The sequence below is a fragment of the Trifolium pratense genome, linkage group LG7, assembly GCF_020283565.1.
Source record: "Trifolium pratense cultivar HEN17-A07 linkage group LG7, ARS_RC_1.1, whole genome shotgun sequence".
Taxonomy (NCBI): Eukaryota; Viridiplantae; Streptophyta; class Magnoliopsida; order Fabales; family Fabaceae; genus Trifolium; species Trifolium pratense.
Genome location: NC_060065.1, coordinates 7,751,015 through 7,767,297, shown reverse-complemented (window position 1 = coordinate 7,767,297; position 16,283 = coordinate 7,751,015). Strand labels below are relative to the sequence as shown.

General features: G+C 33.3%; 3 protein-coding genes across 3 annotated transcripts; 2 read left to right on the top strand and 1 right to left on the bottom strand.

Annotated features, from left to right (window-relative positions):
• The first annotated feature begins 763 nt into the window (after positions 1–763).
• LOC123894313 (protein NRT1/ PTR FAMILY 5.6-like) lies at positions 764–4,203 on the top strand. Its single transcript, XM_045944275.1, has 4 exons — positions 764–1,093; positions 1,787–2,004; positions 2,114–2,658; positions 3,182–4,203. The coding sequence occupies exons 1-4, from the start codon at positions 961–963 to the stop codon at positions 3,990–3,992; spliced, it is 1,707 nt and encodes a 568-aa protein (XP_045800231.1). The 5' UTR covers positions 764–960; the 3' UTR covers positions 3,993–4,203.
• Positions 4,204–4,375: 172 nt separating this feature from the next.
• Positions 4,376–6,372, top strand: LOC123895774. Its single transcript, XM_045946263.1, has 2 exons — positions 4,376–5,628; positions 6,321–6,372. The coding sequence occupies exons 1-2, from the start codon at positions 4,376–4,378 to the stop codon at positions 6,370–6,372; spliced, it is 1,305 nt and encodes a 434-aa protein (XP_045802219.1).
• A 778-nt stretch (positions 6,373–7,150) lies between these two features.
• Positions 7,151–9,761, bottom strand: LOC123894311. The gene is made up of 7 exons (XM_045944273.1): positions 9,546–9,761; positions 9,266–9,407; positions 8,815–9,156; positions 8,212–8,258; positions 7,822–7,884; positions 7,552–7,684; positions 7,151–7,365 (listed from the first exon to the last, which is right to left on the bottom strand). The coding sequence occupies exons 2-7, from the start codon at positions 9,354–9,356 to the stop codon at positions 7,349–7,351; spliced, it is 693 nt and encodes a 230-aa protein (XP_045800229.1). The 5' UTR covers positions 9,357–9,407; positions 9,546–9,761; the 3' UTR covers positions 7,151–7,348.
• Positions 9,762–16,283: the final 6,522 nt, after the last annotated feature.

The following is a 16,283-nucleotide window of genomic DNA, read 5'->3' as shown; positions in this document are numbered from 1 at the left end:
TCTCCCGAGCTCCCCCGGACTACCCAACAACTTCCTTGTTTGGAATTTGCCGAGATGGAAGAAAAAAAAAAAAATGGAAACGAAGCCGTCACCACCACCGGTTCATGAGAGAGAGAGAGAGAGAGAGAGAGAGAGAGACAGACAGAGAGAGAGAGAGAGAGAGAGAGAGAGAGAGAGAGAGAGAGAGAGAGAGAGAGAGAGAGAGAGAGATGACAGGAGAAGAGAGAAGGAACAGTGAGCAGGGAGAAAATAAATATTTTCCGTTGAAGAAGTTTTTGTTAACTCTTTTAAATAAAAAACTTGCCCCACTCACCAATTGATAAGTAGCAATTATGCAGCCCAGCAGCCCACTTGGTAAAAAATAATGAAAACCAAAATTTTAATTGTTATATATAGTAATGCTGGGGCACACTCTTTAACACACTCCTGTAATACACACACCAATCACAATTAGTCGCGTCACTCTTTTTGTTTTAATCTTTACCTGTTGACCAGTTAAGCAGGTTTGAAAATCAATGTATTTAATTTATAATATAGACTAAATACATGAATCTTTGTTGATTTATTTGTTTCTTATAAAAATTGTCGAGGAAGTATTTTCCTGCCTTGCAAATTTTATTTTATTTTTGGATCCACTACTAAAAACATGATTGATGTACTTATAAAAATAATAGGATTTACATGTAAAATTTAGTTATGAGCTAAACATATATATATTAAAAACAACCACGCAAAACGTCTATTAGTTAACAATGCAGAAATGCAGATGCTCTGATGTAACAAATCTGCATGACTGCATATTAAATTACATCAAAATGTTTGTTTATTTACATTAAAATAAATAAATAAAATTTGCATATTAAATGCATTTGAAAAATGTCATACGTACCTTGTTGTTTCCTTTCTGTGTATATAGCATAACATCCCATTGAGGAGCTTGTATCTCTTCGATTTGTAAATATGGAACAAGAAAAAGAGAAGAGAGAAGAAAGTGAACAAGAGAAATGGGTTTATGATGGTTCTGTGGATTCTAAAGGTAGAGTTCCTCTTCGTGCTTCAACTGGTGTATGGATAGCTTCTCTCTTTGTCCTCAGTAAGATTTCTACTTGTGTATTCATCATTTTTTAATTACTAAGCAATTTTTTTGCATGGTAGTTAGGAAAAGTCTTACTCCCTCCATCTCTTTCTCTTTCTACCTTTTGTGAAAGAAAAATGTTAGTATTTCAATACAAATTTCCAAACAAATACTTCCAAAATGTAAGTCGTTTTGATCATATTACACAAATTAAGAAATGTGATTGATGTTGTATGGAAAAGAGAAATTATGAGTTAGTTTACAAAATTGTCCTTCATTAATGGTATGAGAAAGATAAATTGAAGTATTGAAAGAAGAAAGAGAAATAAATAGTTAAGGGTATAATAGGAATAATTGCATTAAATGTTTCATTGGTAATGTAACGTGACTTATAATTTGATACAATTTTTTTCTTTAAAGTGACTTACATTTTTGAACGGATGGAGTATACAACAAACCTACGTAGCCGTGCAACTTTTTAATTTTTTAATATTTTTTGCACGTCTTAAGAACCGTTCACAGAAAAGGGTAGAATACGGGTGTCGTATTTTTGTCCATAAAAGTGTGTTAATATAAGATAGCTCTTTGTCAAATATGTGTGAGACCAAAGCATGTCATTGTCAAACAAATACAGTATCACAATAAACATTAGAAGTGACACATGAAATGAACAAATAATTCTGTGATTCTGTTAATTTTCATGTGCTGCAGCAATTGAATTTAGTGAAAGAGTAAGTTACTTTGGGATAGCTGCAAATCTGATCTCATACCTTACTAAGGTGATGAATGAAGACCTTAAAACTGCAGCAAAAAATGTAAACTGTTGGGCAGGAACAACAACCTTGATGCCTCTAATTGGTGGATTTCTAGCTGATGCTTACATTGGTCGGTTTCCTATGGTCCTATTTTCTTCCCTCGTCTACCTCATGGTAAATCTTTTTATATCAATGTCTTATTTACTTAAAAAATTGAAAATAGAGAAATTTGAATTAATTAAAGTGATATTAATGGTAATTTTAATTGTCAAACTCAAACCAGGGGTTAAGCCTACTGACTATGTCTCAATACATTCCTAGTTTAAAACCATGCAACACAAAGACATGTTCTCAACCAAGAAAACTTCATCAAGTAGTTTTCTTCCTTGCCCTTTACTGTATATCCTTGGGGACTGGAGGACACAAACCATGTTTGGAAAGCTTTGGAGCTGATCAATTCGATGAAGAACACGCCAAAGAAAGAAAAAAGAAAATGTCTTTCTTCAACTGGTGGAACTTTGCACTGTGTATTGCATTGCTGCTTGGTGCAACAGTGATTGTTTATGTTCAAGATGTTGTTAGCTGGGGAGCTGCTAGTCTTATTCTCACAATTCTTATGGCTTTATGCATCATAGCTTTTTATGTTGGGAAGTCATTTTATAGGTATAGAAGGCCAGAAGGAAATACTTTAAAACCAATTTTACAGGTACTAATTGCAGCTATAAGGAAAAGGAAGTTATCTTGTCCCTCAAATCCTGCTTTATTGTATGAAGTTCCAATGTCAGATAAGTCCCAAGGAAGGCTTCTATGCAATACTAGCCAGCTAAGGTATGATACATAAAACTTGTTGATTCTTGCCCCCATTGGATTGATTGTTTGGATTTGCTCTACACCTGTGTCTAGATTTGTTATAGGTTAAATTTTTATTTACTTAACCAAGACATTGAGCTCAAGTGGTTAATGAGCTCCCCCTAGAACGAATTGTTCGAGCGAACCCAAGTTCAATTCTTGGTGGGAACAATTCTTGGTCAGACTTTACTTATCTTGCAGCCAAACTCTAGATTACCAGGTTGTTCGAGCGAACCCAAGTTCAATTCTTGGTGGGAACAATTCTTGGTCAGACTTTACTTATCTTGCGGCCAAACTCTAGATTACCAGGCCCCATTCCATGGGAACCAGAGGGTGAAAAACCAAACAAAAATGTCATTGTTATTTATTCACTGTCTTTGCTTGAATTCAAAACAAACACTGCACATAATCCAAATCCTTATAAGTTTTTAGTGGAGAGATATATTTAATACTGTCCACACAACCTAATAATAGTCTAATGTAATTTGAAATGAATGAATAGGTTTCTTGACAAAGCTGCAATAATTGAAGACATACATGTTGGTCAAAAAGACAATCCATGGAGGTTAGCAACGGTGACAAGAGTGGAAGAAACAAAGCTTATTCTGAACATAATTCCCATATGGCTAACATCATTAACAACAGGAATATGTGTTGCACAAGGCTCCACACTCTTTGTAAAACAAGCTGCTGCTATGAACTTGAAGCTAAGTAACAGTTTCACTATCCCAGCAGCTTCTATTTCTTCTGCAGCAGCTATTGGAACCTTAATATCAGTTCCCATATATGACAAGATTATTGTTCCAAATATGAGAAGAATCACTGGTAATGAAAGAGGAATCAGCATACTAAGAAGAATTTCAATTGGCTTAGCATTTTCCGTCGTAGTTATGATTGTTGCAGCCTTAGTAGAAGCTAAGAGACTTAGAATGCATGAGCAAGAAATCCTGAGAGCAGGGGAAACAGACCAAAAGACAATGAGTGTGTTTTGGTTAATACCTCAATACTTGATACTTGGTTTTGGTGATTCATTTTCTCTTGTTGGTTTACAAGAGTATTTCTATGACCAAGTTCCTGATTCAATGAGAAGTTTAGGAATGGCTTTATATCTTAGTGTGATTGGAGTTGGAAGTTTCTTAAGTAGTTTTTTAATCACTATTGTGGATCATGTGACAGAAAAGAATGGTAAAAGTTGGATTGGGAAGGATATAAATTCAAGTCGTTTGGATAGGTTTTATTGGATGTTGGCTGATGTAGGAGGATTTCTTCAGTATTTTATTATTTTAGTTAGATTTAGTTTTATTATATTTTAGGTAGATTTCTTATTTTTATATTTCACCTAGATTAGTTATTTTTATATTTTAGGTAGATTTGTTATTTTTATTTAGCTAGGTTTGTTATTTTTATTTTTACAATCTTTTAGAAGATTTGTTATTTTTATTTTTCACTACTATTTAAGGTAAACTATTGTAGCCTTGAAGGCAACTTTTTTCATTCAATAAAATTATAGAGAATTTTCTCAAATTTGGTGGACTCCAAATTACTCTTTCGGTGGACTCCGAAACCCTATTTTGACAAGTTTGTGTTTGCGGCTTGTCTTTATCCATTAGGTTTAGCGTTTTGCTAACCTAGCGCTTCCGTTCTGCGTCAGTTGGTATCAGAGCAGGTTTCTCCTGTTCTTTTCTAACGTGATCAGATGGGAGATCAACCGGTGACGAAAACAGAGTTTGATGGTGCCATAGCGGGTTTAACCGGGGCCATCACCGCTCTGACAACACAGATGACGACGTTATCCAACAACGTTAACAACAACAGAATCAATCCGAATAGGGGAGGAGAACGAATTCCGGTTATTAGGGTTCGTAATAACAACCAAACTATTGTTACCTACATAAAATCAGAACATACGCGTGGTGAATCTGATTTGGAATACTATGAGCGTAGATACTACAAAAGGTTGAAGGATGATTACTACACGTTTAAAATCTCTGATTCGACATATCGTTGTCCGTTTTGTTGCAACAAAGATTACTCCTTGTCCGACCTTTTGAGACATGCTTACAGAATGTCAGGTAACTTGCGTAAGACGATTAAAGATATTGCTAAACATTCTGTTTTGATAACGTATATTAATTGGTATGTTAAGGTTAAATTCGATGAAGCATGGAGCCTCATCAATAATTCCAACAACAACAATCATGCCAACAATTTTCAACTACGTCACATAGCTAATGAAACCCTAGATGATAACCAACCATCTCATCCCAAGAAACTTGACGATTCTGCTGATAAATCCAAACCGAAAGAAACTGAAGTAGTTGTTGAACCAGATGTTTCAGTTGAAGGTGAAGAATCCAAAGATGAAAATAAAGAGGCCGATGAAGTCGAGCAAGTTCACGATGTTATTAGAGATTCCCAACACGATGAAGTCGTGGATTTTGAAATCGATAACACCAAATCAGCTATGGTTTCAAACGTCATCAATCCCAATGTGCAATCTGCTCCTTTAATCTGTGTCCAAACAGAGGCGACGCCAGTCACAGATTGCATAGTACCAGCGTCTAAATATCACAATGAATCAATGGTTGCGTTTGAAAGGATCATGGATGCAGCAACCGAGATTCAAATAAGTGAGAATGAGCCACTTGAAGTTGATACTTGGAGTTCTCAAACTTCCCTCATTCAGCACCATTATTATTACCTAATTAGTGAACTTGATGTTAGTGACACTAACTCATACATGTTAACTAAGGTGGGTCAAACATCCTTCTGTGATAAATTTCCAACTTTGTATGCCATCTTTGAGGAATGGGACCCCGGTGGTAATTTGGATGTGTTGGCACAAGACGGGTCCTCTCACTTCACTCAATGGGATCCAGGAGGGTGGTCTCTTGTTCATTGGAGGAATCAACTTGCAAGGGAAGCTCCTTATCAAGATGAGAACTCGGGGTCGAGTTCTTTTGAGGTAGAGGAGACTGATGTAGGAGGATTTCTTCAGTATTTTATTATTTTAGTTAGATTTAGTTTTATTATATTTTAGGTAGATTTCTTATTTTTATATTTCACCTAGATTAGTTATTTTTATATTTTAGGTAGATTTGTTATTTTTATTTAGCTAGGTTTGTTATTTTTATTTTTACAATCTTTTAGAAGATTTGTTATTTTTATTTTTCACTACTATTTAAGGTAAACTATTGTAGCCTTGAAGGCAACTTTTTTCATTCAATAAAATTATAGAGAATTTTCTCAAATTTGGTGGACTCCAAATTACTCTTTCGGTGGACTCCGAAACCCTATTTTGACAAGTTTGTGTTTGCGGCTTGTCTTTATCCATTAGGTTTAGCGTTTTGCTAACCTAGCGCTTCCGTGGTTTTATTGGATGTTGGCAATTATTAATGGTTTGAATTTGTGTGCATATATTTTCTTAGCTAAGAGGTATACATATAAGAGTGTACAGAGAACAGGTAATGAAATTGATGATAGCTTGCTACATTGTATTATATCTCACATCAATATTTTTCTGCTGAATCAATGTTTGATACCAAGTTTAATATCTCTAATTAATTTGATTAGTTTAGCTGAAACTTTAAAGAAATTTATTTAACATGTTAAATATTATGATCAATGTTATATGATAATAGAAGTATAGAACACTTGCTTGTTGAAGCCATGACAAACGATTCTTCAGAATAACTGAAGTATTAGACTCGGTATTACTTTGCCTGATCACGTGCTCCAATCTTTGGGGTCTTTGATGGGAAAAACCACAAATGAGCATATGCTGTTTTTCGTGTGACGGAAAAGGGGACCTAGCTAAATCTATTTATAAAAGATTACAACCCTAGTACCACTTATCATGGACCCTAAAGGTTGGGCCTACACTTTGTTCCATACAAATCCGATTCAGTGTCCAAAGCCCGTTATTACTGATCACATTTGTCGGGCTTAACATCATCAAATGGACCACATTAAATAACATCAAACCCGTTTTTCATAAAACCATAACTACAATTGATTGTAGCACACAGAAATATTAGAATAAATTCTAACATAACATTCTACTCAATTCAGCACAGTTAAATCTATGTAATTTTCCCTATGTAGTCTCCAAGGCAATCTTTCTAGATAGCTATAGGGATTAAAATTGATACATTTTATAAAATGGGACTAACAGGAGAGGAATATTTTTGGGAGATCAAAACAATTACCCATATCTGCCAAGGGCAAATTTCTTCCAACAGACTCAAAAACAAACATAAAAACTACACAAGCCCCTGTCATCATAATCCACAATTAATGATGGCTGAAGCATATGAAGAAATCCTATCTCCTATTTCCCACCTAGGCTGGCAAATTTACCAGCAAGGTTATTTCTATTTTCTTTTATTTTTTTCTATTCTATTTCTTTGTGAATCTAAACAATGTGAAACCAGGGAAATGCAACACAGAATAATACAGAATTAAGATAGACTAGTTTGAAACATGATTTTGGTATTGGGCATATGTGTCAGCCAAATTAGCCATACAAATTACAAAAAATAAATACTGAGCAAAGAGGTCACAAACTTTGACCCAAATCTCATCTAGAGTGACTATTGAAATATTAATGATTGGTGCACATAGATACATGAAAAACCTGATCTTGAACTGCAAGAGATTTAACCAGGATTCAACCCTCCTCGGACTCTGCATGTCAGAATAGATACCATATTAGAACTAGAAACACTTGTAGTCTTTCAACTAGTGTTGAAGGAACAGAAAAGCATGTCAAAAGTAATGCATTAGGGTAGAAAATAATTATCCCTTGTTCATTAACATGGTAAAGAATGAAATAGTTCCAATTTTCATCCCAAGAATTTTTCTTAATCATACCATGTATGGCTTCCATGTTATTGTCCTTGTAAACACCTAGGGGTGATCCATGAACAGAGAGAAGCATCTCGCCAGGCTTGGGGACCCTAAGTGTTTTGGGCGTCATCCCAACAGACAACCTCTGACTAGTCACCTGCAAAATGCATATAGAGCCACCACCATATTCATTTGTTAACTTTTCAGTTGAAGGCTATTTGGGACATCCATTTACCCTCATCAACAAATATCAGAGTTCATTTAAATAAATATGCCGGAAGGAGAGATACTTACACCAGGAGTCTGAAGACCTTCTTGCGTTGCCAAAATTTGAGTTTCAGATGGCTCCTCCAAAACCTATACAATACACATTTAATCACTACAAGAAGAAAAAAGTTTCCTTTTAAATTCATGGATAATTCAGATCATGTTACAAAAAAGAACAAATGAGTAATGTCAGTACCCTCATGTTCACAGCCTATTTTTGTCACAAAAACTAACATACTCTACAATGATTAATGCTAACTAATGAATGATTGAGCTCTTTAAGTTAGGATCTATGATTTTATATTATTATCACACATATTAATCTTATTTGTAATATTTCAGCCATGTGGTGTGTAATATGCTTCTATAATCCAAAGGTATGTTAGTGTAGCAGCAAAGTGAAGAAAGAGAACATACAAAGTCCTTCAAATACGGATTATCAGCACCAATAAAGCTTGTTCTCCCTGCCAAGATGGAAGTAACTGTTGTCAGATATTAAAAATACATCCATATAGAAACCAAGATATATTTTTACTCCTATTTTTTTAAATCATTAAAGTAATGGTTTTACTAATGTTGATCAGAATTAGATAGACATCTTTTTAAGAACGAAAAACATAAAAACACATATTTATAAAAAGTGCAACCACTTTCCCAAGTTTTACAGTGTAAAATAATAATAATGCAATTGCAGTAAGTGAATGAGAGTTGTTTGACATAGATCAACTTGTTCACATTTTGAGGTGAATAAATCAAACTCAAAACACAATCCTTACCCAGTCTAAAAATAATGCAAACGCAAGATGGATTAGTTGAGGTTAGTTGCATTTCAAGCTCAACAAACACAAAATCAAAATGTTACAGTCTATTTTTATTGATTTGCTGCAATAAATCCAAATTCATAAAGAAAAAACACTTTACTTTTAAATGTTGATACTAAAATTAAAAACAATTTTAACAGACTAATTTAAAAATTAAAAAAAAAAAAATGGTACTTCAGAGGAATTTTGAGGTGTTCACCTACTGCATCGGAAGAATATTCAAAGGCACCAGCAAAAGGAGGAATTAAAGAGGAGCAGTGAGGGTAAGCCATGGACAACCTTTGCAGAAATGAATCATGTAAATCACCACCGTTCATTTTCATATTCATAGACTCTTTATCTTTCCATGTCACTTCAAATTTGTTACTCTCTTTATCATTCACAATGGACAGATTAGGAAGAGTTTCTTCAAAAATCTCTAACACGAGTTTCTGGTGCTGTTCCTCGCTGAAACACGTGCGAAGATATCGCAAATCTGTCAACAAGTGTTCGGTTTTCACCTCTTTAACTGCCCTAATCACACTGATTTGTTGCTCCAGCGCTACACAAACAGTTCAAATTCAGTTCAGACAGGCACGCATTTTGCAATAAATTGAACTTGATGAAGAGAAATTCTAAAAAAAAATTTAAACAAATCATAAATGTGATACCTTTGATTTCGTGGTCCATGAAGTGAGGTTCCTTAGGTTCAGGTACCGGTTCAGTTATTTTAACGTTTTTTCTGGGTCTACCCCTTGGCATTTTTGGTGTGGAAAGATCAAATTGAACAAATGACGATGGAAAAGCAACCAACTACACCGTGCCTCGAATTGTTTGAAATTGAAAGAAATCGGAGTCGGAAAAAGTAATAGAAATTATAAATTTAAGCATTTATTGAAAAGGAATGACCTAAATTGGGGGAAATGAAATTGAGAAGGAGGGGGAGAGTACCAGAATCGATTGATCTGTGGTGAAATAGAAGATTAAATTGAGAAGGTTTTGAGTAATGGGTCGTGATTGAAGTGAGATCGAGATTGATGAAGCTTACATTCAGAAGCAAGAGCTATGGAGTAATAGGGTTTCGCTGTTTCTCCTAACATTTGAAATTCTTTAAATAAAAAACGGAGGGAGACGATAATTTTCTTTTCTTTTTGGAAAAAAAAATCTAAATTGGTCCCTCAAAGGGCTTCTCCGTTAAATATTTTCTTCCTTTCTGTCCATTTTTACCATAAACCGTTAAATTGTGTACAGGTGGCATTATTGTTGTGTATGGTGAGTCAATATACTTAGTGGTACACCATAAACCTTAATAATATTTTAGTTTTATCCGTTTGATATTTTTGACAAAACTAAAACCATTAGATCTCATTGGTCTATTATATCTAATAGTGAACCACCAACATATGATATTTTTTCATTTTATTCATCTTCTTCCTCAAACCCAGATCTTGCATCTTTCTCTTTTTTCTTTTTTCTTCATCATATCAAGTTCTCGTCGTCAATCTTTGCTAATTAACACTAATATTTCACGTTTTTGTGTTCTGGGGATGGCGAATCTGGGATCTGTGGTGGTGGTGGTGGTGTTGAAGAATATGAAATTGGGTGTTGATTTTGAGATTGGGTGTTGAAGAATATGAAATTGGGTGTTGATTTTGAGATTGGGTGTTGAAGAATATGAAATTGGGTGTTGATTTTGAGATTTATTTTTTTTGGGTTTGTTTTGAAATTTTAGGGTTGAATTAATGATAAAGTTATGAAGAACATGAAGAAGGAATGGAGGAAGAAGATGAAGGAATGATGAAGGATGAAGAACACGATGGTGCACTGTTATATCTGGTGGACATTCAAAATCTAATGGTTTATTTTTCTTCAAAAATATCTGATGGTTAAGATTAAAAAATGTATTGAGGTATATGGTGGACCACCTACAATGTTGGTACACCTAATATATTTGGTGTTAATAAATTAACGGTTGGGACCAATGTGAGAAATGATAATATTAATAAGGGACCAATCTGGACCATATTTTCTTTAAGGGACCATTATGAAACTTAAAATATCTTTAAGGGACCAAAAGAATAATTAAGCCTTTCTTTTTTTACGGAATATATATATATATATATATAGGGGCTGCTAACTTAGACCCAGTTGGGTCTAAGTTAGCAAAGTGCACCTTTTCAGTTGGACAAAAATACCCATTCTTTTTAATTAATTAACAAAATTACAATCAATGGACGCGGATCCAGTGTCGCGCGCGTACCGCAGGACCATGGTTACAAACCGTTGATTTCCATCAGACAGCCAAGATCTGATCTCATCAAGACTGTCTGATCAATCAGACAGCCCAGATCATCCGAATCCATCAGATTCCAGCGCGTGCACCACACTGGATTACACCCTGGAGAGAGAAGAATCTACTTTTTAAAAGCAGGACACGTGTCGCTGTCTGATCGGCTGGGCGTGATTTTTTTCCATTTAATACTTTGAACTCAATTATTTCGTTGTAAATTAATTTTTTTTTTTTTATACCAAAATTCATATTTTTTTTCTCTACAAATAGAGACTTGGTTCGTTTGATTTGGACACAGAAAAAAAAACCCAATTTTTCACTACCTTACATCAACTCACTGAAACCATTCTACCAGCAAAATGGTTTCAGATTACAACTCTCTGAAACCATTGTACCAGATAAATGGTTTCAGAAGCAAACACAATTAATAAATTACTCACTGAAACCATTCTACCAGTAAAATGGTTTCAGAATACAACTATGTGCAACCATTCTACAAGCTAAATGGTTTCAGAAGCAAATAACTAATAATCAATTACTGAAACCATTCTACCAGCAAAATGGTTTCAGATTACAACTCTCTGAAACCATTGTACCAGATAAATGGTTTCAGAAGCAAACACAATTAATAAATTACTCATTGAAACCATTCTACCAGTAAAATGGTTTCAGAATACAACTATGTGCAACCATTCTACCAGTAAAATGGTTTCAGAAGCAAACACTAGTTTTTAATTACCGTTTTATCTCATTTAATTAACTAAAAATAGTTTCAGGTCTCCAAAAATTTCATAAAATATACCAAAAGTTCCAGAATATTATCTACTATTTTCCTGGTATAATGGTTTCAGTGAGTTGGTTGAGTGGTGCGTGTTAAATTACAACACACAAGTAACGTATTTAGTAGACAAAAAATGAGATTAAGGTAGTGAAAAATTGCATTTTTTTTTCGGTGTCCAAATCAAACGAATCAAGTCTCTATTTGTAGAAAAAAAAAATTATGAATTTTGGTATAAAAAATAAAAAATAAAAAATTAATTTACAACGAAATAATTGAGTTCAAAGTATTAAATGAACAAAAATCACGTCCAGCCAACCATTGTGTGACACGTGTCCTACTTTTAAAAAGCAAATTTTTCTCTCTCCAGGGTGTAATCCAGTGTGGCGCACGCGCTGGAATCTGATGGATCAAGATGATCTAGGCTGTCGGATTGATCAGACAGTCTTGATGAGATCAGATCTTGGCTGTCTGATGGAAATCAACGGTCTGTAACCATGGTCCTTCGGTACGCGCGCGACACTGGATCCGCGTCCATTGATGGGTATTTTGGTTAATTAATTAAAAAGAATGGGTATTTTGGTCCAATTGAAAAGGTGCACCTTGCTAACTTAGACCTAACTAGGGTCTAAGTTAGGAAAATGTTATTGAAACATACTTTTTGAAAGAAAAAAAATACAATATTAAAGATAATGTTGTGATTTCAATTAACTATGTTTCCATTAATAAAAAATATTATTGAAACAACTTTTTGAAAGTGACAACATCTTTTATATTATAAGTTTGTATATACAAGCAAACCGTAAACCCTAATTTGTTTTCCATATTTTCCCTCCATTTTATCATGCAATTTTTATTAAAAAATAATACAATTTTTTCTTGACTAGGATTCAAACCCGCTACCCTTGAATGCAAGGCAATATTTCCAACCACTATGATAAATATACCAATTGTAATTAAAATTATGTGCAATAATTGATAAGCACCATCAATCTTTTATATTATAAGCTTGTATACATAAGCAAACTCTAAACCCTAATTTGTTTTCCCTGTTTTCCCTCCATTTTATCTTGCAATTTTTATTAAAAAATAATACAATTTTGTCTTGACTAAGATTCGAACACGCAACCCTTCAGTACAAGGCAATATTTCCAACCACTATGGCAAGTATACCAATTGTGATTAAAATTATGTGCAATAATTGATAAGCACCATCAATTTTAAAAGTATATCATATCAAAATTATTGTTGACTATATTATTTATCACGAAATATTTTTATGTCTTTCCTGATCAATGATTTTTTTTCTATCGGATCATAAATTTAGAGAATAATTATCATGTGAGATTTGGAAAGTTATTATCACGTGTAATTTGGAAAGTTATTATCAAACTCAATTCTGCTAAATCAATTTTTTTTGCAATACAACCAAACACAACCATAGTCATGTCACTAATCACATTCATTATTTTGATTTTAACATTGCAGACTTAATATTAACCGATGATCAATTGATACAATATGCACTAGCAGACCAATTGTGATTTAAATTATGTCGACAAAGTGTTAAGCTCCATCAACTTTCATAGGAAAGATTTCATACGACAATTAAGCAACATCAATTTTCGTTGCACAATTTAAACAATTAAAAATCGATAATCTCTTATCTCTTATATTATAAGCTTGCTAACATAAGCTAACCCTAAACCAAAATTTTCCCCCTCTCATTTTCTCTTTCTTTTTATTGCAACTTTATATTCAAAAAATACAGATTTGTCTACGATGGGAATCGAACCTGCATCTCTTACTTACAATAAAATCTTTCAACTGCTAAAACATGCAATTCAATTATGAAAGAATTTAGGAATCCTAATATGTTAACCCTGTTTTCAATAAATTTGAATGGCGGAATTAATCACAATTTTTATTTATTTATGGATGTCTACTTAAGTTTATGTTCTTGATTGTGTCTTTAATTTTTTTTAACCTTTAATTATCATCAATATTTTAACCTTTAGTTATCAGCAATTTTTTTTAATAAGTAATCAAAACGATGTGGTTCCAAAATTATTTAAAAAATATATAAAATATAAAATAAGCACATAAACAAATATAGAATAATTAGTCCATGAAATTCCCTATACTACTCTTATTGAAAATGCTCTTAGAATTTTTGTATTTTATTTTTTATTGTTACATATTACACCTAATTAGACCTATGCACCGCATGGGTCAAAGTTCTAGTTTTAAAAGTATATCATATCAAAATTATTGTTGACTATATCTTTTATATTATAAGCTTTCTAAACCCTAATTTGTTTTCCATGTTTTCCCTCCAATTTATCTTGCAATTTTTATTAAAAAATAATACAATTTTGCCATGACTAGGATTCGAACCCACAACCCTTCGGTGCAATATTTCCAACCACTATGGCAAGTATATCAATTGTGATTAAAATTATGTGCAGTAATTGATAAGCATCATCAATTTTAAAAGTATATCATATCAAAATTATTGTTGACTATATATATTATTTATCACGAAATATTTTTATGTCTTTCCTGATCAATGATTTTTTTCTACCGGATCATAAATTTAGAGAATAATTATCATGTGAGATTTGGAAAGTTATTATCACGTGTGATTTGAAAAGTTATTATCAAACTCAATTCTACTAAATCAATTTTTTTTGCAATACAACCAAACACAACAATAGTCATGTCACTAATCACATTCATTATTTTGATTTTAACATTGCAGACTTAATATTAACCGATGATCAATTGATACAATATGCACTAGCAGATATTGAGATGATGTTACGTAGTTGTGGGAAGAGTTTAAAAGATTATCCTCTAATGCCTAGAGCACACACATCATTAGTTCCTGATATACAAAATAGTTTAACACACGACAAATTGAATTATAACAGACAATCATTAGCTAAGGAACATGTTAGATTGATGTCAACTATGACTTTAGAGCAATGTAAAGTATATGACACAATCATGACAAGAGTTAACGAAAACAAACCTGGTGTGTTTTTTATTTATGGTTATGGCGGTACAGGGAAGACATTTATCTGGAGGGTCATGTCATCCGCATTACGCTCAAAAGGTGAGATAGTTTTAACAGTTGCCTCAAGTGGGATCGCTGCATTGCTTATACCTGGCGGTAGAACATCACATTCAAGGTTTTGTATTCCTCTAAATGTTGACGAGTTTTCAACATGTACCATAGTTCCTAAAAGCCCTTTGACGCTATTAATACAAAAAGCAAAACTCATTATATGGGATGAAGCACCAATGATGCACAAATATTGTTTCGAAGCTGTTGATCGAACTTTAAAAGATATTCTCAAGTCAGTTGATGAAAAAAATAAACACATTCCCTTCGATAGAAAAGTTTTTGTTTTTTGTGGAGATTTTAGACAAATTCTACCAATAATACCCAAAGGTACAAGGCCAGAAGTTGTTCATGCTACTATTAATTTTTCGGTTCTTTGGAATTTTTGTGAAGTTTTAACATTTAGTAAAAACACGAGGCTTCTCGGTGGTGCTTCGAGTGTAGACGTTGAACAAAGAAAATTGTTTTCTGAATGAGTTTTGGGTGTTGGCGATGGAGAAATTGGAGATGACAACGACGATGATTTAGAACTTGACATTCCATCAGATTTATTGATTCCAAATTCAGGTGATCCTCTTGCTTCTATCTTTGAAAGCACATATCCTCAACTTTTACAAAACATGAACGATATAACGTATTTCCAAAATAGAGCTATACTAGCTCCTAAAAATTCAATAGTCGACACAATAAATGATTATATGTTGGATTTAATTCCTGGTGAAGAAAAACATATTTGAGTTATGATACTCCACTCACACAAAATGTAGACGGTCAAACAATGGATGATGTTCATACTCCCGAATTTTTGAACACGATTTCTACGTCGGGACTTCCAAATCTCAAGTTGAGACTTAAAGTTGGAGTTCCAGTTATGCTATTAAGGAATTTGAATCAAAAATTAGGATTATGCAATGGAACAAGACTTATTATTACGAGATTGGGAAAACATGCTCTTGAAGGAAAAATTATTTCATGAAGTAATATTGGTGATCAGGTTTTCATACCTAGATTTTCTCTGACACCATCTGACGTGAGAATTCCTTTTAAATTTCAACAGAGACAATTTCCTATAATGATTTCTTTTGTGATGACTATTAATAAGAGTCAGGGACAATCTTTAAAGCATGTTGGGATATATCTTCTGTCGCCAGTGTTTTCACATGGTCAGTTGTATGTTGCAATTTCAAGAATTACTTCTTGAAAATGATTAAAAATATTGATCATCGATGACAACGATGAAGATACGACTAAGAATTCGAATGTGGTATATAAGGAAGTCTTCCGTAATATAACATAATTTTCTTTGTATGAATATTTATCCAAAATTATTGTTGAACTATCGTTTAATGTTACTCAATTTTTTTCATATACCTTACATTATCGGAATTATCATATCTTATTTAATCATTATATATCTTACAACTAATCAGACCCGTGCGATGCACGGGTCGATGTTCTAGTTGTCTTAAATGTTGTATTTTTGTCCCATAATAT